This window comes from Carassius gibelio, chromosome B23 (genome assembly GCF_023724105.1).
Source record: "Carassius gibelio isolate Cgi1373 ecotype wild population from Czech Republic chromosome B23, carGib1.2-hapl.c, whole genome shotgun sequence".
NCBI classification, from domain to species: Eukaryota; Metazoa; Chordata; class Actinopteri; order Cypriniformes; family Cyprinidae; genus Carassius; species Carassius gibelio.
This window is the reverse complement of record NC_068418.1, coordinates 26,218,362-26,243,603: the sequence shown is the minus strand read 5'-3', so window position 1 is coordinate 26,243,603 and position 25,242 is coordinate 26,218,362. Positions and strand designations below refer to the sequence as shown.

The 25,242-nt window shown below is 35.8% G+C and overlaps 2 protein-coding genes across 12 annotated transcripts in view; one reads left to right on the top strand and one right to left on the bottom strand.

Annotated features, from left to right (window-relative positions):
- The window catches only part of ftr92 (finTRIM family, member 92), a 72,817-nt gene extending 54,207 nt beyond the window's left edge, over positions 1 to 18,610 (bottom strand). For 3 of the 7 annotated variants that reach the window (XR_008182679.1, XM_052594788.1, XM_052594791.1), the window contains exons 1-3: positions 17,902 to 18,610; positions 17,167 to 17,250; positions 16,665 to 16,898 (exon numbers count right to left, since the gene is read on the bottom strand). Coding sequence is in view for 5 of the 7 variants with exons in the window: in XM_052594788.1 (XP_052450748.1) it covers positions 16,665 to 16,898; positions 17,167 to 17,250; positions 17,902 to 18,528 (945 nt within the window). In the remaining 2 variants the exon portion in view is untranslated. Of the gene's footprint in view, positions 1 to 14,098; positions 15,101 to 15,401; positions 15,462 to 16,366; positions 16,521 to 16,664; positions 16,899 to 17,021; positions 17,067 to 17,166; positions 17,251 to 17,901 lie in introns of those variants that run through there. The other 4 variants (XR_008182678.1, XM_052594787.1, XM_052594786.1 and 1 more) reach the window with 3 other exon arrangements.
- Positions 1 to 25,242, top strand: part of LOC128011955 (broad substrate specificity ATP-binding cassette transporter ABCG2) — an 88,405-nt gene that overhangs the window by 47,124 nt on the left and 16,039 nt on the right. The window contains exons 1-3 of one of the 5 annotated variants that reach the window (XM_052594766.1): positions 20,242 to 20,367; positions 21,103 to 21,315; positions 24,205 to 24,264. The exons of 3 other annotated variants lie outside the window; for them this stretch is intronic. In XM_052594766.1, the coding sequence (XP_052450726.1) occupies positions 21,110 to 21,315; positions 24,205 to 24,264 (266 nt within the window). In that variant the 5' untranslated portion in view covers positions 20,242 to 20,367; positions 21,103 to 21,109. Of the gene's footprint in view, positions 1 to 20,241; positions 20,368 to 21,102; positions 21,316 to 24,204; positions 24,265 to 25,242 lie in introns of those variants that run through there. One more of the 5 variants, XM_052594767.1, reaches the window with a different exon arrangement.

The following is a 25,242-nucleotide window of genomic DNA, read 5'->3' as shown; positions in this document are numbered from 1 at the left end:
TAGATTTTTATGTATGTTTAAATAGAAAAATGTTGTTTTACTTGAAAATAATATTGAATTTTTTCCCCCTGTATTTTGATCAAATAAATCAAGTCAAGTCTGCTTTATTGTCAGTTTCCACATGTACAGTACATATATACACAGAATCGAAATTGCGTTACACTCAGACCCCGGTGCATACAGATACCATTAACATTAAAGCCTAAAAATCTAGATCAAATATAAAATGTAGATACAACTATACAATAAGGGAATATAAAAAAAGTCATATAATAAAATTAAAAATAAAGTTAAATAAAGCAGCGCAAGGCAAATGACAGATAGAGTGTAAATTCAATTAAGTTAACATCAGTGCAAATAAAAAAACGTATTAAAAAATGCAGTTTTGATGAGTAAACTTCTTGTAAAAAAAAATAAAATAAATAATAATAATAATTTTTTTCATCAAAATAATTCATTCGGATCCCAAACTCTGACCTGTGTGTGTGTGTGTGTGTGTGTGTGTGTGTGTGTGTGTGTGTGTGTGTGTGTGTGTAGCACTTACACACTGATCCCCACAATAATAAAGATGTTAAATACTCATCTGAGGAGGAAACAATGTTGCACCATAATGAAAGGATGTGTGACGTACACTTTTCTGTAAACTGAGCCAAACATTTTTTCACTTATTTAGGGTAGACTAAGAATATTTACTGTACTGCGCAAATTAGTTCATACTTAGATATAATATTATATGCAATATTACCTTTTCTTTTCATCATCATCTTTAAGAGTTCATGATCATTTCTGTTCAACTTTATTTCTCAGTTGATAATTCCGTCCACAATTCATAAAACACAACACATGCAACTGAGGTACAAGAAGGCTTGACTTCCAAAAGTCATTGAAATAATTAAAAAATCAAACTTATCGACAGGTTAAAAAAAAGGCTCACGTCAAATATTCATTAATCACCAATGAACTGTTTAACAAACAAATTTTATTTTACATTTGCACAATCCTTCAACAAATCCAGTGGGGAAAAAATAAATAAAATAATAATAAAAATAATAATAAAAGAATCAAAGAATGCTCCTATTTAAGTTGTTTTTTCCTTTTTTTTTTTTTTTTCGGGACCATAATTCTGATAAGCTGAAAAGGGCCTGAGTCCCGTGCGGGGCTCTACTCAACAGTTCTGATCTGAATCAAATAACTCGCACTTCCTAGTCCTATGTCCAGATCTGAATTAAAAAAAAAAAAAATCATAAACAGACTCCAAAGTGCCGATCTGAATCAACCTAGTCGCGAACTGGCTCCGAAGTGCCGATCCGAATCCACGGAGTCGCGAACACGCTCTGAAGTGCCGATCTGAATCAACGAGTCGCGAACAGGCTCCGAAGTGCCGATCCGAATCAACCGAGTCGCGAATAGGCTCTGAAGTGCCGAACTGAGTCGCGAACAGGCTCCGAAGTGCCGATCTGAATCAAAACAATCAACAATACATCGTAAAAGAGTTCTAATATTTTTTAGAAAGAAAGAATACATTTTACTGGCCACAAACTTTTGAACTCTAGTTTTTATTGTTAGAAAAGACCTCTATTTTAAATAAATTCTCTTCTTTTAACTTTTCATTCATCAAAGAATCCTGAAAGAATATCACAATTTCAGCAGCACAACTCTGATAATAAATCATCATATTAGAATGATTTCTGAATATCATGTGACACTGAAGACTGGAGTAATGATGCTGAAAATCACAGAAATAAAATAGTTTTTAATGTATATTTAAATAGAAAAATTTTGTTTTACTTCATAATAATATTTCACTTTTTTTCCCCCTGTATTTTGATCAAATAAATCAAGTCAAGTCTGCTTTATTGTCAGTTTCCACATGTACAGTACATACATACAGAGAATCGAAATTGCGTTACACTCAGACCCCGGTGCATACAGATACCATTAACATTAAAGCCTAAAAATCTAGATCAAATATAAAATGTAGATACAACTATACAATAAGGGAATATAAAAAAAGGCATATAATAAAATGAAATAAAGTTAAATAAAGCAGCGCAAGGCAAATGACAGGTAGAGTGCAAAGCCAATGAAGTGAACATCAGCGCAGATAAAAAAAATTGTAGTGCAAAAAAAACCAACTTATTAATAAATGCAGTTTTGATGAGTAAACTCTTGTAAAATAATAATAATAATTTTTTCATCAAAAAAAAAAATCATTCTGATCCCAAACTCTGACCTGTGTGTGTGTGTGTGTGTGTGTGTGTGTGTGTGTGTAGCACTTACACACTGATCCCCACAATAATAAAGATGTTAAATACTCATCTGAGGAGGAAACAATGTTGCACCATAATGAAAGGATGTGTGCGTACACTTTTCTGTAAACTGAGCCATTTTATATGCAATATTACCTTTTCTTTTCATCATCATCTTTAAGAGTTCATGATTATTTCTGTTCAACTTTATTTCTCAGTTGATAATTCCGTCCACAATTCATAAAACACAACACATGCAACTGAGGTACAAGGCTTGACTTCCAAAAGTCATTGAAATCATTTAAAAATCAAATCGACAGGTAAAAAAAAAGCCTCAGGTCCAAATATTCATTAATCACCAATGAACTGTTTGACAAACAAATTTTATTTTACATTTGCACAATCCTTCAACAAAACCAGTGGGATAATAATAAAAATAATTATAAAAGAATCAATAATGCCTCTATTTTTAGAACGCTTCTATTTAAGTTGTTTTTTCCTTTTTTAAATTTTTTTTCGGGACCATAACTCTGATAAGATGAAAAGGGCCTGAGTCCCGTGCAGGGCTCTACTCCACAGTTCTGATCTGAATCAAATAACTCGCACTTCCTAGTCCTATGTCCAGATCTGAATTTTCAAAAAAAATCACAAACAGCCTCTGAAGTCCCGATCTGAATCAACAGAATCGCGAAAATGCTCAGAGGAACCGATCTGAACGAACGGAGTCGCGAACAGGCTTCGAATTGGCGATCCGAATCAATGGAGTCGCGAACAGGCTTCGAATTGGCGATCCGAATCAATGGAGTCGCGAACAGACTCCGAAGTGCCGATCTGAATCAACGGAGTCGCGAACATTCCCCGAAGTGCCGATCTGAATCCACGGAGTCGCGAACAGGCTCCGAAGTGCCGATCTGAATCAAAACAATCAACAATGCATCGTAAAAGAGTTCTATTATTTTTTATAATTTTTTATAATTTCTATAATGCTCAGAGGAACCGATCTGAACCAACGGAGTCGCGAATAGACTCCGAAGTGCCGATCTGAATCAACCGAGTCGCGAACAGGCTTCGAATTGGCGATCCGAATCAATGGAGTCGCGAACAGACTCCGAAGTGCCGATCTGAATCAACGGAGTCACGAACATTCCCCGAAGTGCCGATCTGAATCCACGGAGTCGCGAACAGGCTCCGAAGTGCCGATCTGAATCAAAACAATCAACAATGCATCGTAAAAGAGTTCTATTATTTTTTAGAAAGAAAGAATACATTTTACTGGCCACAAACTTTTGAACTCTAGTTTTTATTGTTAGAGAAGACCTCTATTTTAAATAAATTCTCTTCTTTTAAACTTTTCATTCATCAAAGAATCCTGAAAGAATATCACAATTTCAGCAGCACAACTCTGATAATAAATCATCATATTTGAATGATTTCTGAATATCATGTGACACTGAAGACTGGAGTAATGATGCTGAAAATCACAGAAATAAAATAGATTTTTATGTATGTTTAAATAGAAAAATGTTGTTTTACTTCAAAATAATATTTAATTTTTTCCCCCTGTATTTTGATCAAATAAATCAAGTCAAGTCTGCTTTATTGTCAGTTTCCACATGTACAGTACATACATACAGAGAATCGAAAGTTACACTCAGACCCCGGTGCATACAGATAACATTAACATTAAAGCCTAAAAATCTAGATCAAATATAAAATGTAGATACAACTATACAATAAGGGAATATTAAAAAGTCATATAATAAAATTAAAAATAAAGTTAAATAAAGCAGCGCAAGGCAAATGACAGATAGAGTGTAAATTCAATTAAGTTAACATCAGTGCAAATAAAAAAACGTATTAAAAAATGCAGTTTTGATGAGTAAACTTCTTGTAAAAAATAAATAAATAAAATAATAAAATATATTTTAAAATAATAAAGATGTTAAATACTCATCTGAGGAGGAAACAATGTTGCACCATAATGAAAGGATGTGTGCGTACACTTTTCTGTAAACTGAGCCATTTTATATGCAATATTACCTTTTCTTTTCATCATCATCTTTAAGAGTTCATGATTATTTCTGTTCAACTTTATTTCTCAGTTAATAATTCCGTCCACAATTCATAAAACACAACACATGCAACTGAGGTACAAGAAAGCTTGACTTCCAAAAGTCATTGAAATCATTTAAAAATCTAATCGACAGGTAAAAAAAAAAGCCTCAGGTCCAAATATTCATTAATCACCAATGAACTGTTTGACAAACAAATTTTATTTTACATTTGCACAATCCTTCAACAAAACCAGTGGGATAATAATAAAAATAATAATAAAAGAATCAAAGAATGCTCCTATTTAAGTTGTTTTTTTCCTTTTTTTTATTTTTTTTCGGGACCATAATTCTGATAAGCTGAAAAGGGCCTGAGTCCCGTGCGGGGCTCTACTCCACAGTTCTGATCTGAATCAAATAACTCGCACTTCCTAGTCCTATGTCCAGATCTGAATTTAAAAAAAAAATCACAAACAGCCTCCGAAGTCCCGATCTGAATCAACAGAATCGCGAAAATGCTCAGAGGAACCGATCTGAACGAACGGAGTCGCGAACAGACTCCGAAGTGCCGATCTGAATCAACGGAGTCGCGAACAGGCTCCGAAGTGCCGATCTGAATCAAAACAATCAACAATTTCCCCCCTGTATTTTGATCAAATAAATCAAGTCAAGTCTGCTTTATTATCAATTTCCACATGTACACACTGTAAATGCAAACATGCTATTTAATTAAAAATATTAATTTGACTTTAATCAGTTTTTATCAACCTGCTATTTACACTTGCTTTTAGTAAGTTACTTGTACTTTGAGGTTGAAAAATCTTACCAGCTCAGTTTACTTGAGTTAGATTAATTTAGAAAAAGTACGTTTATGATCTGTGGGCATGCGCAGATCAGTCCTCTCTACGCTAGACGGCGATATTTGTTCACCACTATGGCCCCGCCCTTCAATAGCTACTATTGGCCAGGCGTCCATGCTTATGTACCTGATTTGTACAGGTCATATCCCCTGACCAACCTTAACCAATCCAGGTGAATTGCCTAACCCCAACCAATCAAGCTGCTTCGGCGGGTCTTGGCGTGGCGGGATTCGTAATTTTGCAGACATGTCACATCGTGCCTTCAACTGACCAGGTGGAGCTGGACCTAAACATCGCTTCAACTGGGCTTTTTATCTTCATCATGACAGCGATTCTTGTGCTTGGCACACTCATTTGGTGAGTAAATATTTTAACCTTTTGCAGACCGTTTTGTTTCTGTACGTTAAATCAGCGTCAGTGTGTGCTTGCTAGTACTGATGTGTGTGTAGTAATGTCGGTTAAAGCTAGCTAACTAACATGGACATAACGTGGCTATATTTTGATGAAACTTGGTCAATACTTCATTATTTTTTCAATTCAAAACTTCGTCTGTGTTGAAAATAGGTAACTTTAAAGACTAGTCACTTTCAAATTGAGGAAAAACTTTAGTGTAACGGTCGCGGGCGTGCTCGTCATGCGAACGTGCCCGCGCCCGCGCCCGCGCCCGCGCCCATCTGCCATGCCAGTAACTTTTGTCGAGTACTGACTAGCATGATGACAAACTGATCCCGGCGGTTTGTGAGTTTACTGAGCTTTATAACTGTTGTTTATAAACTCAGGCAGAACATCAGAACAAGTCTGGATGTATCATTTTATTTTAAGATAGGCTGTAAAGTTAATAACAGTCTTGTCTTTATCAAAGACAGGATTACCACTGTGTTTCGACATATGCTTGGGGATATCACCACAGTCAACTACGTTAACTTAATGTTATTTTATTTAACACTCAGCACTTAATACTAGTCGATATTCGTAGCTGTGCCGTTTCCATGGTTACCATGTGTAGTACCTAGATCAGACTCGGTACAGAGGAGTAGAGTGTCTCCCTGTCTGAAAATATTTTTACACTCTGTTTATCATAGCCTGTTATGAATGTATTTGCTGGCATACTCAGTGGCTTACATTATTCTTTAAGGTCATCTTGTACATATGTACATTTTAATACTGGGAACTGTCATTGTGGGTTATAGGCTTATGTTATAGTTTTCACATGTACTTGTATTTGAGTTGTGGTGAGCTATGGTTGTGTTAAAATGTTGTATTTTTTTTTTTTATTGTCCCCTTCCAGGCTCAAGCAGATGGTGGTCAATCCACACATAGGTTGTCCCAGCAGTAAAAGGTATTTTAAAATAATAACTGTATTATTATTGCATGCTAAAGTAAAAGTTATGCTTGCATCAGAGCAGTTGGATTACAACAAAAGAAAATCAAATTAAATCATTATTGTGTGCTAAAATTAATTCATCATTATAGTATATTTCATCATACAGAATATTTTGTGCATATTTTGAATTTCAAATATTTGATGTAATTAGTATTTCTGGACTGTCTCTATAGATACTGTGGGTTCGACTTATAGCCCATTAAGATGATGACTTCAGCAGTGTTGCACAAGCACTGATCAGAAAATACCCCTTCCTCGCTGAGCCTGGACCACACAAATGGTATGGCTGGATAAACAGCCTTAAATTTAAGATGGCCAATTATCGCACAAAGCTTCGAAAAGCTGGATGTGAGGATGTAGCAATCCTGGTTGAAAATGGTTGAATGATGGCCAGCACTCTTCACAGAGAGACAGGTAAGCTATTTTAATTCTCAACCAATAAAATAATGCAAATCAAAAATAAATTCAAGGTGTGTGGCTAGAAATCCAAACACTTGTTGGAATGTTAATACCTCTGCCACCTCTCCATCCCTACCCACCCCTCTCTCTACTTCAGGTGTTTGCTGAGTTTAATAGAATTGCCAGTAAGAATCTTGAGGGAGACTTTTTTGAGGCTCAGGACCAGTACGCGCCACGTTTCATCGAACTCTTCAAAACAAAGAAGGGAACTGTTGGCCAGAAACTCAGGGAGCTGATTCAGCACATAAGCTGTAAGGTAAGTAGGTTCATTTTGCTTTTGATCTGTATGATAGTTCATCAAATGAGCCGATTCAGACCAACCTATTTTATTTCCTGTCTGCTTGTGTCTTGCAAATTACTCTGTTAACTGGTCTATTCTCTCTCTGTGTATCATTAGACACCAGACGTGACAGTACTTCATTCTGTTGTCCTCAAAGGCATTCCCATTTTACTCTGTGATGAATCCAGTGAATTCTACAAGACCTGCTCTGTAAGTACTTGACCATAAGAAAAAGTTTGTCTGCATGAATATAAAACTATACCTGTGTTGACATAGAATATGTAATTCTATCCGCTCGATATACAATATACATTTTGTACAGTGACTGATGTATTTTGTATAGCAATACCTCTACAACTAATCTGAGAGATATGTAAACAGCCAGTAAATAAAAATAAAATTTTCCACATAAACGTTATACACATTCATTAATTTAAAATCTAAGGAGTTTGAGTCTAGGTTGAAAAGTTTTTGTTTGCTTTATTGTAACAATCCAGTGTGAAAACATATTTAAAGCCATATTCTCTGATAACATTACAACACTAAAAATAAATGTTTTAGAATAGCATAAATTGCAATGCTGAAGAATGTGTTTCTTTGTAGGATACAACGAGAGACGTGGCCCTAGAATGCATCACTGTTGGTGTGCTGACAGTTGTCAGTGAACATAGTCCTCATGAGGGTCAAAGCTCAGTGGACCTCCAGCCCATCTCCACTGCCATCATTCTGGAGGGAGGTATTGTCATGGATCATATTAAAAACTTGCCTCAGGCAGTTTGTCTGTTGTTTGGGCTTACATATGTATTGCATTTGGATTACCCAAAATGCATGGCAAATACACTCCACTTCATTCAGACTGTGATGCTTGGACTGAGAAAGAAAAAAACTCCCATTAAAACTGTTAACTCTGAAGAACAGTCTTCTGGGTTAGAACAGTAAAGAGCCATCAGCTGTCAGATAGCACTTTGTAAGCTTTGCAGCCATTAATGTTCTCCTGTTATCAGAGAAAGTTTGATGCTTTCATGCAACTGTTCACGCTAATTTACGATCTCATTTTAAAAAAGAAAATAAAAATTCCATTGAAGTCTGTACCATGTTATGCAGGTATGCTAATGGTGGAAATAGAGCTGTTTGCAAAGTGTTGTTAGTTATTATTAGATGATAATGTCAGAAAATAACCTAGCAAGGTTGTCCTGTTTACATTTGTGTTTTTGGAAAACTTTTAATAGTTTTAATGTAGTACAAATACAAACCCCAAGGACTGATTTTTTTTTTCTTTGTGGTGGTTTAATCTTTGGACTGTTCAATTTGAGAAACAAAAGCATTTGTTGTACTTACAGCTTTGATCAGAAATGCACTGATTTTTCCATGCACTGAAGTCCTGTAGTTATCAGGGTTTTACCTGTTTAATATTGGGAGACTCTTATTAGCTCACAGAAATGTGGTTTTATTTTTTATTTTTTTCCTTTATTTTCTACAGTTAAATCAAACAACAACTTTGTTGTTTAACTGCTGTTTGTACTTGAATGTGCATTGAATAAATGTTGTAATGGAGCTGAATCAACCCATTGAGTGTTCTTTTAAAGTATATGTTTGTGGTGTGTTTGCCTTTATCAGATAGTAACAGCAAAAATAGATAAAGAGAGAAAAAAGGCCACAGGTTGGACCCAAACCTGGGCAGCTGCAACAAGGACCCATTCAAGGAAATAGTTTTTTTTAATTTAAGTGAACTTGAAAAAAGAGTGCGCAGAACTAAAAAATGTTAAGTTGTAGGTATTTAGTAATTCTAAGTGGGGTTAAATTTATATCAAGCAATCCACACAAAATGAAAAAATTAAGTCAACACAAATCATGTCTATTAAGTTACATGAACATAAAAAAACGTATTAGTGGTACTACTTGATTTAGTACTGCACACTTAAAATAAACAAGCTTTTCTAACTCACTTATCTTAAGCTTACTTTGCTTAATTTTTTTGAGGCAATGAGTTTGCATACTTTAAGTAAGGTCAACTAATTACATTTTACAGTGCAGTACATACATACAGAGAATCGAAATTGCGTTACACTCAGACCCCGGTGCATACAGATACCATTAACATTAAAGCCTAAAAATCTAGATCAAATATAAAATGTAGATACAACTATACAATAAGGGTATGTTAAAAAAGGCATATAATAAAATTAAAAATAGAGTTACATAAAGCAGCGCAAGGCAAATGACAGATAGAGTGTAAATCCAATGAAGTGAACATCAGCGCAGATAAAAAAATTGTAGTGCAAAAATCCCCAACGTATTAATAAATGCAGTTTTGATGAGTAAACTCTTGTAAAATAATAATAATAATAATAATAATAATATTTTTTTTCATCAAAATAAATCATTCTGATCCGAAACTCTGACCGGTGTGTGTGTGTGTGTGTGTGTGTAGCACTTACACACTGATCCCCACAATAATAAAGATGTTAAATACTCATCTGAGGAGGAAACAATGTTGCACCATAATGAAAGGATGTGTGACGTACACTTTTCTGTAAACTGAGCCAAACATTTTTTCACTTATTTAGGGTAGACTAAGAATATTTACTGTATTGCGCAAATTAGTTCATACTTAGATATAATATTATATGCAATATTACCTTTTCTTTTCATCATCATCTTTAAGAGTTCATGATTATTTCTGTTCAACTTTATTTCTCAGTTGATAAATCCGTCCACAATTCATAAAACACAACACATGCAACTGAGGTACAAGATGGCTTGACTTCCAAAAGTCACTGAAATCATTTAAAAATCAAATCGACAGGTAAAAAAAAAAGTATCAGTTCCAAATATTCATTAATCACCAATGAACTGTTTAACAAACACATTTTATTGTACATTTGCACAATCCTTCAACAAATCCAGTGGAAAAAAATAAATAAAATAATAATAAAAATAATAATAATAGCATCAATAATGCCTCTAATTTTTAGAATGCTTCTATTTAAGTTGTTTTTTCCTTTTTTTATTTTTTTCGGGACCATAATTCTGATAAGCTGAAAAGGGCCCGAGTCCCTTGCAGGGCTCTACTCCACAGTTCTGATCTGAATCAAATAACTCGCACTTCCTAGTCCTATATCCAGATCTGAATAAAAAAAAAAAAATTACAAACAGGCTCCGAAGTCCCGATCTGAATCAACAGAATCGCGAAAATGCTCAGAGGAACCGATCTGAACCAACGGAGTCGCGAACAGGCTCCGAAGTGGCGATCTGAATCAACCGAGTCACGAACAGGCTCCGAAGTGGCGATCTGAATCAACCGAGTCACGAACAGGCTCCGAAGTGGCGATCTGAATCAACCGAGTCGCGAACAGGCTCCGAAGTGCCGATCTGAATCAACAGAGTCGCGAACAGGCTCCGAAGTGCCGATCTGAATCAACCGAGTCGCGAACAGGCTCCGAAGTGCCGATCTGAATCAACCGAGTCGCGAACAGGCTCCGAAGTGCCGATCTGAATCAAAACAATCAACAATACATCCTAAAAGAGTTCTATTATTTTTTAGAAAGAAAGAATACATTTTACTGGCCACAAACTTTTGAACTCTAGTTTTTATTGTTAGAAAAGACCTCTATTTTAAATAAATTCTCTTCTTTTTAACTTTTTTTAACTTTTTTTTTTCAAAGAATCCTGAAAGAATATCACAATTTCAGCAGCACAACTCTGATAATAAATCATCATATTAGAATGATTTCTGAATATCATGTGACACTGAAGACTGGAGTAATGATGCTGAAAATCACAGAAATAAAATAGATTTTAATGTATATTTAATTAGAAAAATGTTGTTTTACTTCATAATAATATTTCACTTTTTTCCCCCTGTATTTTGATCAAATAAATCAAGTCAAGTCTGCTTTATTATCAATTTCCACATGTACAGTACATATATACACAGAATCGAAATTGCGTCACACTCAGACCCCGGTGCATACAGATACCATTAACATTAAAGCCTAAAAATCTAGATCAAATATAAAATGTAGATACAACTATACAATAAGGGAATATAAAAAAAGGCGTATAATAAAATTAAAAATAAAGTTAAATAAAACAGCGCAAGGCAAATGACAGATAGAGTGTAAATTCAATTAAGTGAACATCAGTGCAAATAAAAAAAAAACGTATTAAAAAATGCAGTTTTGATGAGTAAACTCTTGTAAAAAAAAAAACAAAAGCAAAAAAAAAAAAATAATAATTTTTTTCATCAAAATAATTCATTCGGATCCGAAACTCTGACCGGTGTGTGTGTGTGTGTGTGTGTGTGTGTGTAGCACTTACACACTGATCCCCACAATAATAAAGATGTTACATACTCATCTGAGGAGGAAACAATGTTGCACCATAATGAAAGGATGTGTGACGTACACTTTTCTGTAAACTGAGCCAAACATTTTTTCACTTATTTAGGGTAGACTAAGAATATTTACTGTATTGCGCAAGTTAGTTCATACTTAGATATAATATTATATGCAATATTACCTTTTCTTTTCATCATCATCTTTAAGAGTTCATGATAATTTCTGTTCAACTTTATTTCTCAGTTGATAATTCCATCCACAATTCATAAAACACAACACATGCAACTGAGGTACAAGAAGCCTTGACTTCCAAAAGTCATTGAAGTCATTTAAAAATCAAATCGATAGGTTAAAAAAAAAAGCCTCAGGTCCAAATATTCATTAATCACCAATGAACTGTTTGACAAACAAATTTTATTTTACATTTGCACAATCCTACAACAAAACCAGTGGGAAAAAAGTAATAAAATAATAATAAAAATAGTAATAAAATAATCAATAATGCCTCTATTTTTAGAATGCTCCTATTTAAGTTGTTTTTTCCTTTTTTTAATTTTTTTTTTCGGGACCATAATTCTGATAAGCTGAAAAGGGCCTGAGTCCTGTGCAGGGCTCTACTTCACAGTTCAGAACACACCGTTTGAAGAACCCAATTAGCTGGATCAGGATTAGCACGATGATATCATCTTGGATGTGTCATTTGATCTCGGATGTAATAAGCGACGTACGAAGAACCCCTGCGGCCTGTTCTGAGATAATCTGAGATAATTGCGCGTTCATGTGTTGTCTTAAAAGGGGATATGTATCGATACTCGAAACCATGATCAGCAGTGCAGCGATTGGCTGGTGGCAAGACGGCAATGTAATGACGTCATATAATTTAAAACGACACCTGACGAAAAACTTGACAAATTTCTGGACTTTTATAAGGAAATAGCCAAGCAAACAAAACTACATAAATGTTATAATAGATACATGAAACAGATAATAGATACATGTTTTTATTTTATTAGAATTATTTTCATGATTCTCAATTATTTAGATTCGCAATTTATAGTTGTGCAGTCTTTAAATTTTTATTTCAATGTAGATATTATCTATTCATTTTATTTTATATTTGCACAGAATTGTTACGTGACAGCATTAATGAAAGTTTCTTAAGGGTCAATATCATGTTATCTGCATCTCCTGCGCTCCATCAAGCCACTCTTAATAGCAGTCATCACTCAAAATAATGCACGACTCTATTATCTGTATAGCATGTGTGTAAGACTCTAATACAATTATGAAGTAATAATTTTATGACAAATAATATTTTAGTGAGTAAAACTGGCTCTGTCTATAGTAGGCTGTTATGGACTACACATCATTTTTTTTTTTTTTAATGATTATTATCTTAAATTGTTGTCCCTGGATCAGTACCATACTCTTGTAATAAAGTAGCGGTGGTAGCAGACATATTTTGAGTATCAGTTCTGGTTGAAAAGAAGCGAACTAATCCTGTTTACATGAAATAAGCTGCTCCCGAGCAGGTTTAAGCTGACGGACCTGTTGCTATGACAGCAGCTGCGGGATGAGCTTTGAAGAACCAAACGATCCAAGATCACGCCAAATCATCAACAATCAAATCCAGCTAACTGAGTTAGCGACGTACGAAGAACAGGCCCCTGGTGTTTGTTTTGTCTTTTCACAGATGTTATTTTGCAGCTTTGCATGCAGCCTAGTAAAATCACGTTATGATTTATCCTGGATTAAGATTGCATTAATATGATACAAGTGTTAAAATATCTAAAATGTGTTAAAGTTTTTATGATTTTAATGTGTTTGCAAAATAAAACAGTCAACAGAGGGTAATTATGCTTAAACAACCAGTTGAAACAGTATGAAAAAAACTTGACAATGAAGACTCGAGTAATGATGTTGAAAATCCAACTTTAGTCACAGAAATAAATTACATTTTACAATGCATTCACATAGTAAAAATCTATTTGAATTATAATAATACCTCACAAAAAAATTTTTGTACTGTATTTATACATATATATGTAAAGATTCAAAACTTTTTATTGTAAGTAAATGTCCAACAGATGGCGAAAAATGATACAAATATTATTTGTTCTATTACAGAAATCTGTCCTATTTATTTTATGTATGACTGACAAAAAGGATTATTAGTTTGTTAAAAATGTGTAGAAATTAAATTTTTGAGTAGCAATTCAAATGCATAAATTTGAGTACCTGTATTCTTCTACATATTCAAACTTGGTGGTTTGTGTTTAGTATGTATGAGACAGGAATCAATAGTGTTTGGTCTTGATGACCTCAAACCTCTGCTGTTCATCAAAATATCTTCTTGTGTGTTCTGTAGGGGGAAAACTAGATTTGGAACAACATGGGGAAAATAACAGAACTTTAATTCATGGTGGAATTGCCCATTAGTGAAAGCTTTGTAATTATTGAAGCACATATAAAAAGTCAGTTCCTACCTTTTATTTTACCATTAAAAGACATCACAAATATGAACATCCAAAGCAGTCTCATATGTGACGCGAAAGCACCTTTTCCTTAAATCTCATGGATAAAATGTGAAACAAATGTAAATGGAGAACACAAGTGCAGTGAGCACTACCTTCTAAACAGATTCCCTAAAGCATCAAGCTACCAAGAGATTATCAGATGTATTAATTTATTATGTGGTTTTAACCTAAATCAGAGCTTTGTATAGAGTTTGTATATAGAGCAGTGCCATTTCCCCATTTTTTTATTTTTTTATTTTTTATTCAGGACAATGTTTTTATTCTGGACTTGGAAGTTTTCATTTAGGGCTGTTGACACCTCCCTTTCCAAATCGGAGACATTTGTTTCTCTTTACGGCTGTTCTTATGCGTCTTTGTTTTATCCAAGTTATGTTGTTCTCGGGTCTGTCAACTGCTTGCGGTGATCCGGCTTCTTGCAGCTCACAGAATTTGGCAGTTGAGCCCTGAAAGAGCCCAAATCCTGGATAAAGAGGTTGAGTGAACCTGGTCTGGACTTTGTGAAGGAGGATCATGGTATCTGAGACACTGTAGAAGGACAGCTGTCCTGCCCGGTGGTCCAGATACACCCCGATCCGGGGGGACAGGGGTACACTGATCTCCGTCTCCTCGTTGTTGTGCACTAGTGCGTATCTGAATATGGAACAGTCCAGACTCCAGGAGTGTCTGTTGAACCCAAACCCACTGTCATCTCCTTGCCCGGTTCTGTTGATGTCTCTGTAGGACACTGCGAGGTCGACGCCGTACTGTCCGCTCCAGACCATCTCCCAGTAGCAGCGACCCATCAGACCTTCCTTGCTCAGCACCTGGGCCCACCACTCAAAGCGATCCGGATGTTCTGGGTATGACTGGGGCTCAATACTGCAAGACACAGCCTTGTTCTGTTCTGTTAACCGAAGGTTCCTGTGGGCCGTGTTTGGGTCCAGACTCAAGGGAACCAGAACTGATGGGAAATGAGAAACAAGGTGAAAATACAAAACCCAAGTAAAGCCCAGCTTTACCCCAAGACCAGTCTATGCCGACATACTTGGGTAAGTTATCATATCATACATGTTTGATATTTTGAGTTTTTGAGTCAACAAGCTGCATGTTTCTGTGTGAATTTGTTGTGATCTGAACAACTTTAAAGTCTGGTATTTAAGTCGTTTAGTGTACGATGGACAGTTTTTCCTCTGTGATAATTACAAAGTCGGTAAGTAGAGTATTCCAGCCTTAAATTTGAACAAAAAGGTAGAATGACTTACATTGTATAAAGTCCTCCCTTGTCCTGGGTTCTTGTGGCAGTAGACTCTTTTCTGAAGTCACTAAAGAGACATGAGATGTGACAGACAAGATTGGTTATTTGGGAATCTGAAGATTTTTACACAAGAGCACTACAGAACCCCTTAGGCACGACCCTCTGGCTCACCAAATTTAGCCCCAACCAGAATCAAATACACCTGCCTGTAAATTTTTAAGAAATCATAAAGACCTTGATTAAGGTTGGAGCTAAACTCTTTAGGATAATGGCCAGATTTGCCCATTACTTTCCTAAAGTGAAATGGAGATGGATTAGATGGGGAAAGGGAAAGGGAATGACTTTGAGGTCACTCACAAAACATTTGCATTTCCTTGAGAAAATATGCATGGATTTTTGTGAGGGAGTGCAAGTTTTTATTGCACAAGAATTGAAATTTAAGTTTTCCTCCCATCTAATATCAAGGGTCTTCAGGGGATTCTCAAGAGTAGCATTCCTCAAATCTTTCCCTGGATGGACCAATGTGCTACAGATTTTAGCTCTGAGCAAGTCAAGAGTTTATCAGTGTTTGAGCTAAACTCTTCAGGCAGTGGACCTTTGGGACCAGATTTGAGGATCCCTGCTTTACAGGTAGGTAAAGATTCAATACTGAACTATAATTACATACTACTTTCAACCTCAGCCCGCTTACCAGCAGTACATTAAGTTGGCCTAAAGATGCTAAAATCCACTAGTTCCTATGTCAGTGACAAAGTCTGGGAATCTGTGATTAACAGGTTTGTATATATCAAGTGAAAAAGTAACTGAAACCGCCTCTCCTTGTTGCTTTTAGATGTATTGAAATTCTAACCACAAAGGTCTAGTTCTTGTAGGACATTAGTGAGTCAAACAGGTCTTATACTTTAGACTAAAACTGGTTTGAAGGCAATCACTTACGTGGCCCAAGTTTGTTCACCATCCATCACTTTTTACCTGCTGAGAATATCCTGGTTGTTTCCAGTCTCCAAATGTCCTTTATATGTGCTGTTAATGAGGTGAGGGACTTGATCACTTCTCCAAATGAAAACTGGGGGTTAGTCGTCAGGCTTTGGAAGTCATTAGAAGTCGGCCAGCGGGATTGGACCTCCTACAAGTTTTGAAGATAGTCAGGAGAGGAAAGAAGGCTTTTACAGTACATTACATTTAAAATAAAACAATTTGTTTCAAGATTGTAATAATGCATTTATTCAAACAGTGTCTTGGTGTGTTCCAGTTCTGGTGGTGCTTTTACCTGGAGGAAATAGATGTGATCATCAGTATGTGAAAGCTGCTCCACCTCGGACTGCTTTCTCTTCAACTTTGAGATCTCCTTTTCCAGACCTTCCAAATGTCCCTGAATCCGGTTCAACTCTATGGTCATCTGACTTTGGACCAGCCTAATCATCTCTGTGTGGCTTCTCCGTATAAAACGGAGCAGTTCGGTGAAGATCCTGTCACCTTCTTCCTCTGTGGCTAGACTCAGGTTCTGTTAGTGGAAATATGGGAAGTTTCCCAATGCTTTTTTGTTCTTGGTTTGGGTGAAGTGTGTAACTTTTCTGCACAGTTAATGGCACCAAATTGAATGATAGTTTACAAACAACACCTTTACCATTTTCTGTCTTCTTCTTCATCTTCTTGTTCATAGTTCAAGTCACTTTGGGAAGTCAACCAATGGCTTAATTATAGCTTATGCCTATTACTTGGAGAAAGGAGAAAGTGTTTCTAACATTATTTTACTTTTGAATTTGTCTTACCCTGAGTCTTCCTGATGCCTTTTGGATTTCCTTCAGCTCTGTCTCTCGATCCATAACCATCTGCTTGGACTTTTCCAGCTGCCTCTGGGAATCATTGAACATCATCATACAAGACATTCTTAGTCTTTTACATTTAAAATTACAGCTGTGACTGAGAACTACTGCGGTTTCGCAAAGATGCTTGAGGCATTTTAGGTGTGTCATAACCTGTTGTGACATTTCTGGCAACTTAGGTATGTCTCTCTTATTGTCATAGCCATTTATTCTTTATATCTTTTGTTAGGAAGGGTTTACAAAGAATTTATTGAGCAACATCAGGCACAAGGAGCACATCAAGATCCTTGCTATGTTTCTGGATCATTGGCCGTGGCAATTACATGCTGTTTATCGGAGGGTCAGGGAACTCTCGAAATTCTGAAGAAGAATGAAGGTCTTACGGTTTTGGAACGACATGAGGGTGAGTAATTAACAACATCATTTTTGGGTTTTGGGTCCTTTAAGGTTTTGTTCGGAAGAGTTTACAAAGTCTTATTTGAGTAACATCTACTCTGTGGTTGTGGAACCAAGTCCATACCAACAATCCTTCATCTAAATACCATTTGTTAACCAAACTGCCACTGGCAATATTCAAACATATCCACCCAACCAGTTAAAAATGGCTTGTTTATGCATTGCACATTGAAAACTTCTAACTACTAATACTTTGGACTTAAACCGACCCTGCTTCTCTCTTACCTGTTTCTCCGCTCGTTCTGTAGCAGCCGAGACCATGTCATGATGTTTGTGGTTGGTGTCCAGCATGCAGAGGCAGCAGATACACTGGCGGTCAGTGCGGCAGTAAACCTCCAGGAGCTTGTGATGTTGGGGACACCTCTTTTTTTGGAGTTCTCCAGTGACGTCCACCAGTAAGTGTGCTTTCCCCACATTCAGTTCATTGTGCAACCTGAGATGAGTTTCACAGTAGGACGCCAAACACACCAGACACGTTTTGATGGCTTTCTCTTTCCTATCACTGCAAGAGTCACACTCCACGTCATCCGCCTGCTCCGTCTGAAGTCCTGTCCTCTCCAGTGCCTCAGCAACACAAGCTACAGATTTGTCTGGATCTGATACAGAAGCACTGGAGTCATCCAGATCTGCAGCTGGAGCATCGTATTCTTCTGGATCTGCAGCTGGAGACTTGGACTTTTTCAGATCTGCAGATGGAGCCCTGGTTTCGTCCAGATGTGCAGCTGGAGCCTCAGATTCTTCTGGATCTGTCTCATGTGAGGAATTCTGTTTACATCGAGGGCAGCTGGTTTCCTGCAGGTCCTGGAGGCAGACGGAGCACACGCGTGAGTCCTGTTCCTCTGCCATTTGCATGGAGAACAAGGAGCTCGCTGTTAAAGGGACTCTACAAACAGTTTAGTTTCGTTTCTTTCTTTTCCTCGTGCGTGTTTGTGGGCGGGACTCTTTTATATGTGTGTGTGTGTGTGTGTGTGCGGCCACAGATAAAGAGACAGAACTGAAGCTTGCTCTAATGTGAAACCTAAACCCAGAGAGACCAATGGTTGCTTGCCAAGATGCTGTTGCTTTTTAAATTAGAAAAATAATACCAGAATAACCAGCTAGTTAAATGAATTCCAAAAGTGCACAGGAGAGACACTGTACCATAATGTCTCTCTTTATTTTGACAGCCATTATTTTGTATTTGCATTTAGAACAAAAGTGAGACATTTTCCATTTAAAACTTTTGTTTTTAAACTGGTTTATTTTTGTCCTCAGTATTGATCTCTGTGTTAGATAAGGTTTATATATTAGGGCAGAGTCCAGGTGCCGTGCATTTGTCAAACAGAAACTTATGTAACTTGTCAAGAGGGACAATAAAACTGTAGGAAGAGCCATAATATGGGCTGTTTCATAATTTAACACTTTTTGTTTCATAAATTGTTCATATGTTCTGTTTAAAAAGTGGCATGGTTAATTCTTTAGTTCGTGTCAGTTCTCTGATCAACATCACTGGAATTATTTTAATGTTTTAAAATCAATGGTAATAAATCCAATGATGTTAATGAGTAATAAATGTTCTCCTTTTCCCATAAAGTCCTTGTCTGATGGCTGACCTAGCAGATATGATTTATTAATGCTGATCTTTATGTAGTTAATATAGATGTGCATGCATAGGCTATTTAAAGCAGAAGTATACTGTCTTACAGAAGAATGTGCACTTTTTCCTCAACATCAAGACTCCAGTCCAAACTTAAAAGACATGTATGTTGTAGCCAGTCACAATTTCACTATTATTTTCGCTACTTCAACTAAACCTCTTCATTACCACTTCAGCGTTTTCACTTCACTTTTTCATTTAATTTTAAATTATCCTGGAAGTTGGTTTAAACGGAGGTGCCATTTATAGATTTAAAGCTAACACTTAACATTGACCTTATAGATCCAAATTTTGACTTACCCTTACGAACATTAACCATTGTTTAACTGTTTTAAAAGTGCACTACCCATGTTTTTTGGTGTATTGATTAAGTAATATAGCCACAGTTTTAATACAAATACCATGGTTACCCTACTGATTTTGTTTTGTTTCGATTTTTATGGTTTCCACTACAAATACCATTACAAACCGTTAACTTTTAACCAATAAAATCATTAAAAATGGGTTTCTGTAATGTGTTTTGGGACATTTTCCATTAGGATTGGTTTTAACAAGCGACCAATAGAAGATGACCATTTAGAAACCCACAGGGTCCTTTACAGTTTCCGGTTAAACCAATATAAATGTTTTAATGGTGTCTGTTGTTTATTCAGCGGGTTATTTGTGGTTAACTAATGACTATTATGTTTATAATTGACAATAAACATTCAGTTTCTTTCATGAAACTCTAGATATTTTTAAATATTTTAGTATTCCTCAAATTTTTATAAATGTCATATAAGGGACACAAAAGCTAGTGGTACATTGATGGTAATTCCATCATATATTTTTATGTTTTTATGTATGAACGCTGTTTTGCATAAGCTTTATAAAGTCACTCGTAACACGTGTGAAGCGCCTCGTGTTTTTTATGAAACCTCATTCACATAAATACACACACACACACACTCTCCCACACACACTCTCTGTCTCTCTCTCGTGCGCGCGCGATCTACTCACATAATACCCGCAGACGCACGCGGACACGCGCTCGCAGCGGATCGGCTCTGCTCCAGGTGAGTGTCATTACGGTTTCTGTGAATCACGCATGCAAAAATCCTAGATTAATCGATAATTACCCGATTTTCTACCCAAAGCAACATCGTTTGCTTTGACAAATGTCATATTTGTTCCGATTTCGCTGCGAACTACTGAATGCTGTGGGGTTTTGGAGTGATACTGCACACTTCAACTAAGTTTTACATAATTAGGCTACTTGAAATGATCTAAGCGGTTCATATTTGAGAGTTCATTATAATAATGATAATTAATCATCATGTTCTAACACTAGCTTTTCTATTCTTTCTTTGTATTATATATATTTGTTTTCTTTTTATTTATTATATAATTAACAAAAAGCAAAAAAACAAAACAAAACAAAAAACAACCTATAACACTAGCTTGCTCTATACTTTTTCTGTTCTATGTTTTTGTTTTATTATTATTTATTATTATATAACAGTGTGCTGCGTTAAGCTATCTGAGACTTGTTATAGTACTTGTATATCATTGCTCTTGATTTTGATTGCTTCCATTGTCTTTATTTGTAAGTCCCTTAAAAAAAAAGCATCTGCTAAATGACTAAATGTAATAAGAGAAACTAGAGTTGATCAGGTGTATTGGGATTCTGCAGTCAGACTGAAACTTGGTTTATTAAGTCAAAACCTCCAGATGAACCTGATTGTGTGTGTCCTGATGTAATGGTTTACTGAGTTCATGTCGTCTGACCGCTGATGGTGTCTGTTCCTCAGGGTTGTGATGGCAGACACAGCTGTTCAGCTGACCAGAGTCAGCAATGTGGACAACAATGTGTCCAGGACACCGGTGTCCACCAGAATGTCCTTCTCATCGCCCAGACGAGGAGCGACCGTGAGCTTCCACAACATCAGCTACAGCGTGAAGATGAAGAGCGGCTTCCTGTGCAAGAGGAAGGTCACGAAGAAGAACATCCTCATCGAGCTCAAGTGAGTCTAGTGCTGTCAGATCTGATGCTGTCAGATCACAATATTCATGTTTCATGGTTTTTAAAAAGTCAGGCATTAAAAGAAATACAATGGTGTGCATCAAGGGTATGTATTGTACCGTTGCATTTTTGAGAGCACTTAAATAACATGGTTCATGGATTATGGCAATACATGGGTATTTTTTTAAATACCTTGCAGGGTCGTTAAAATATATAAATATGGTAATTAGACAGTATGTTTTATCAAATGTTTTCATAACCATTTATTCAATGTATTTAATTTCAGCTAGTCTTTCTTTTTATCTGGTTTAAATTGAGGTACTAAAATACATAAATCTAAAACTGAAATAAAAATGAACAAAAACTATAAATGGAAAAATGAATAAAAAATGACAATAGCACACAACAAAATAACTACAACTTTAACTACAATGGAAATTAACAGAAAACAAAAATACAAAACAGAAAATATAAAAACTAATTAAAAATATTTGTAAAAGCTAAATATGAAGTTTTATTATGTATTATAGTGTTAAATATTTTCTGCATATGAAAAAAACTGTATAAAGATATTTAAATATAAATTGTATTTACAATTTTAATTATAATAACTAATAAAATTCCTAAAACTTTAATTAAATGAACAGAAAAAAAGAAAATGTAAAAAGTTAATATTAATCATATTTCATATATCTTGAAATAATATAAAAATATTAATAATAATAGAAATAATAGAAATAATATTTTGTTATGAAAACTATAATATCTAAACTATCTCGGTAATACTAAAATTAATTTTTGTATTTAATTTTTTATGATTTTATTTATTTATTTATTAAGTTTTTATAGCAATACTAATGCTTTTAATTACTTATAGTGACATTTGCAAATTCATCTGATGGATGATTGAACATGTTCCTTTAAAAAATGTAGTTTATTTTTGTGTTCATCTGGTGACCAGCAGGACTGCATCAGATCTCATGTTCAGACTTGTTTTCTGCCTCGACTTTCATCTACTCTACCCGCTTAAAACATGGAGTCGAGAGGAACAGTCACATATTCAGCCTCTGCATGAAGCTCATGTTCATTATTTGCTATAAAGAAAGAAATAGAGGTGATGTTTGTGAGCTTGTAGGTCAGGGAGCATAAGTGTGGACGTGATGCGGGGTAATGTGTCTTCAAAGGCGTTGTGTGGTTATCTGATTGTGAAACCACCAGGGAGGATTTATGTGAATTGAAGGAAGGAAGCATGGCAATGTTTCAATGGATTCCCGGCCCTGCCTCCAAAAAAACTAAATATGCACTGAAAAACATATGTTTGTACGTGCTTCAGTAGGCCTTACATGCATGCTAATGCATTGTTATACAAGCACACACACACACCCACACTGTGTGATGAGCACACAAACACATGTGCATGTTTGTGCTTTCATAACATGAGTACATTACGTATGCATACCCGCTGCGTTCAGGTCATTGTTTGACATGAAAGTCCCTGCTGAACAATATAAACTTTCACACAGTACGAGATGGAAAAAACATTCAGACATTTGAGGGGATAAACGCAGTGAGTGTTGATGAGCGCCATCAAACCTTGACTTTTGCCCTGCTATTAGATAAGAGTCTGGTTTTCCTGTCAGACAGAACAGGTTACAGGTTTTGGATCACTAAACTGGAAAATAATCTGGCAATTTTACATCTATCAGTCGAATTTCCTATTCAAAATTACGAGTTTTAACTCGAAAATAACACTTGAGTCATATTTTACTCCAAGCCCAAACTTATTAAGACATTTTATATGTTTAAAGTTTTTTTTTTCTTGATTAAACCCATCTTTTAAATTTTTTATACCATAATGCAAAAAACTCTGTTCTCATTACCATAATATTTATGAATATGATCCAGTCAGACAGTATTGGCAGTATCCTTACAGAATTCAATACTTTTATTTTTAACAATAAAAATGTTAATATTTTATTTAAATTAATTTTTGATTATTATTTTTTTACTTTTAATATCTTTATTTCTTGTTTAAACTTTTTAAAAACACAAATTCCATGCAGTAAATACTTTAGTATAATAATAATAATAATAATTTTGTATAATTGTATGAGGTTTTTATTAATATTTTGAATGAGAATGACCTGTTTTCGCATAATTTTGCCCATATTAAAAAGTAAATATTATCAAAATACTTTGAAATGCCATGACTGTGATTAAATAATATACTATTTAAATATTAATACATATAAATATTTATTTTAATGTACTATAAAATTACATAATATAATAAACAATTATATATATATATATATATATATAAATTAATGTTGTTTAAAATAATTTTAGATAAAGCATAGTTTGTGACCCTTATACAGCGTTTGTGTGTGAGAGAGTTTGTGTGCTCTTCATCGGAGGTTGTCGGGTGAGTTTAATCATTAACCCATGATTGTCCATGTGCGCTCAGCTACTTGTGTAAGTGTGCGTGACTTGAAATGTTTATTTTCTCATCTGAACTTCAGAAGTTATTTTATCTGTAGACACACAAGCTCCAATGATCAGCTGCTTCAAGGTGTTTCCTTATCCAACAAATTAGCTGAGCTCATGAATATGAATACCATACCAAGTTACATTAGTGTAGTGGATAAATGTGACATGTAAGCACTTAATATGGCCAGATGGCATTTGTTGTTGTTTTTAATTGAAGTCAAGCAAACAAAAGTCTTTTAATATAATTGTCTTCCAAAGAAACAGAATTTCACAACAGCTTCAAATGTAGCTCATCCATTCAGCATCTTGTGTGTTTGATTTTATGCTGTTTAAGTAATTATATGAAAATGAAGAAAATGTGGTTATAATAATTCTGAAGTAATTTTGTTATTTTGTTTAGTGGTATCATGAGACCGGGACTGAACGCCATTTTAGGAGCCACTGGGAGCGGGAAATCATCGTAAGAGCTATGTCTTTCAACCCATCCATCTGTCTCTGTCTGTTCTTTCATGTGTCCGTCTGCCTGCCCATCTATCTATCTGCCTCTGTCTGTCCAGTCATCTGACTGTCTGTCCGTCTGTCTGTACATCTATCTATCTATCTGTCTGTCTGTCTAACTTTCTATCTGCATGTCTGTCTATCTGTCCTTCCATCCGTCCTTTTGTTTGTCCATCCTTCTGTCCATCCATCTGTCCTTCCATCTGTCTGTCTGTCCATCCATCTGACTGTCTGTCCGTCTGTCTGTACATCTATCTATCTGTCTGACTGTCTGTTTAACTTTCTATCTGCATGTCTGTCTATCTGTCCTTCCATCCGTCCTTTTGTTTGTCCGTCCTTCTGTCCATCCATCTGTCCTTCCATCTGTCTGTCTGTCTGTCTGACTGTCCATCTGTCCTTCTGTCCTTCCATCTGTACGTCCGTCTGTCCATCTGTCCTTCTGTCTGTCTGTCTGTCCATCCATCCGTCTGTCTGTCAGTCTGTCTGTCCTTCCATCTCTCCTTTCATCCATCTGTCTGTCCGTCTGTTTGTCTGTCTGTCTGTCCTTCCATCCATCTGTCTCTCTGTCTGACTGGCCATCTGTCCTTCCATCCGTCAGACTGTCCGTCCATCTGTCCTTCCATCTATCCTTCTGTCCGTCCGTCCGTCCGTCTGTCTGTCTGTCCATCTGTCCTTCCATTTGTCTGTCTTTCCATATGTTTGTCTGTCTGTCTGTTTGTCTGACTGTCTATCTGTCCTTCCGTCTAGCTGTTCATCTGTCTGTCCGTCTGTCCTTCCATCCGTCCGTCTGTCTGTCTGTCCTTCCATCCTTCCGTCTGTCCATCCATCCGTCTGTCTGCCTGTCTGTCTATCTTTCCTTCCATCTTTCTGTCTGTCTGTCTGTCTGTCCGTCTGTCCATCCGTCTGCCTGACTGTCCATCTGTCCTTCCATCTGTCTGTC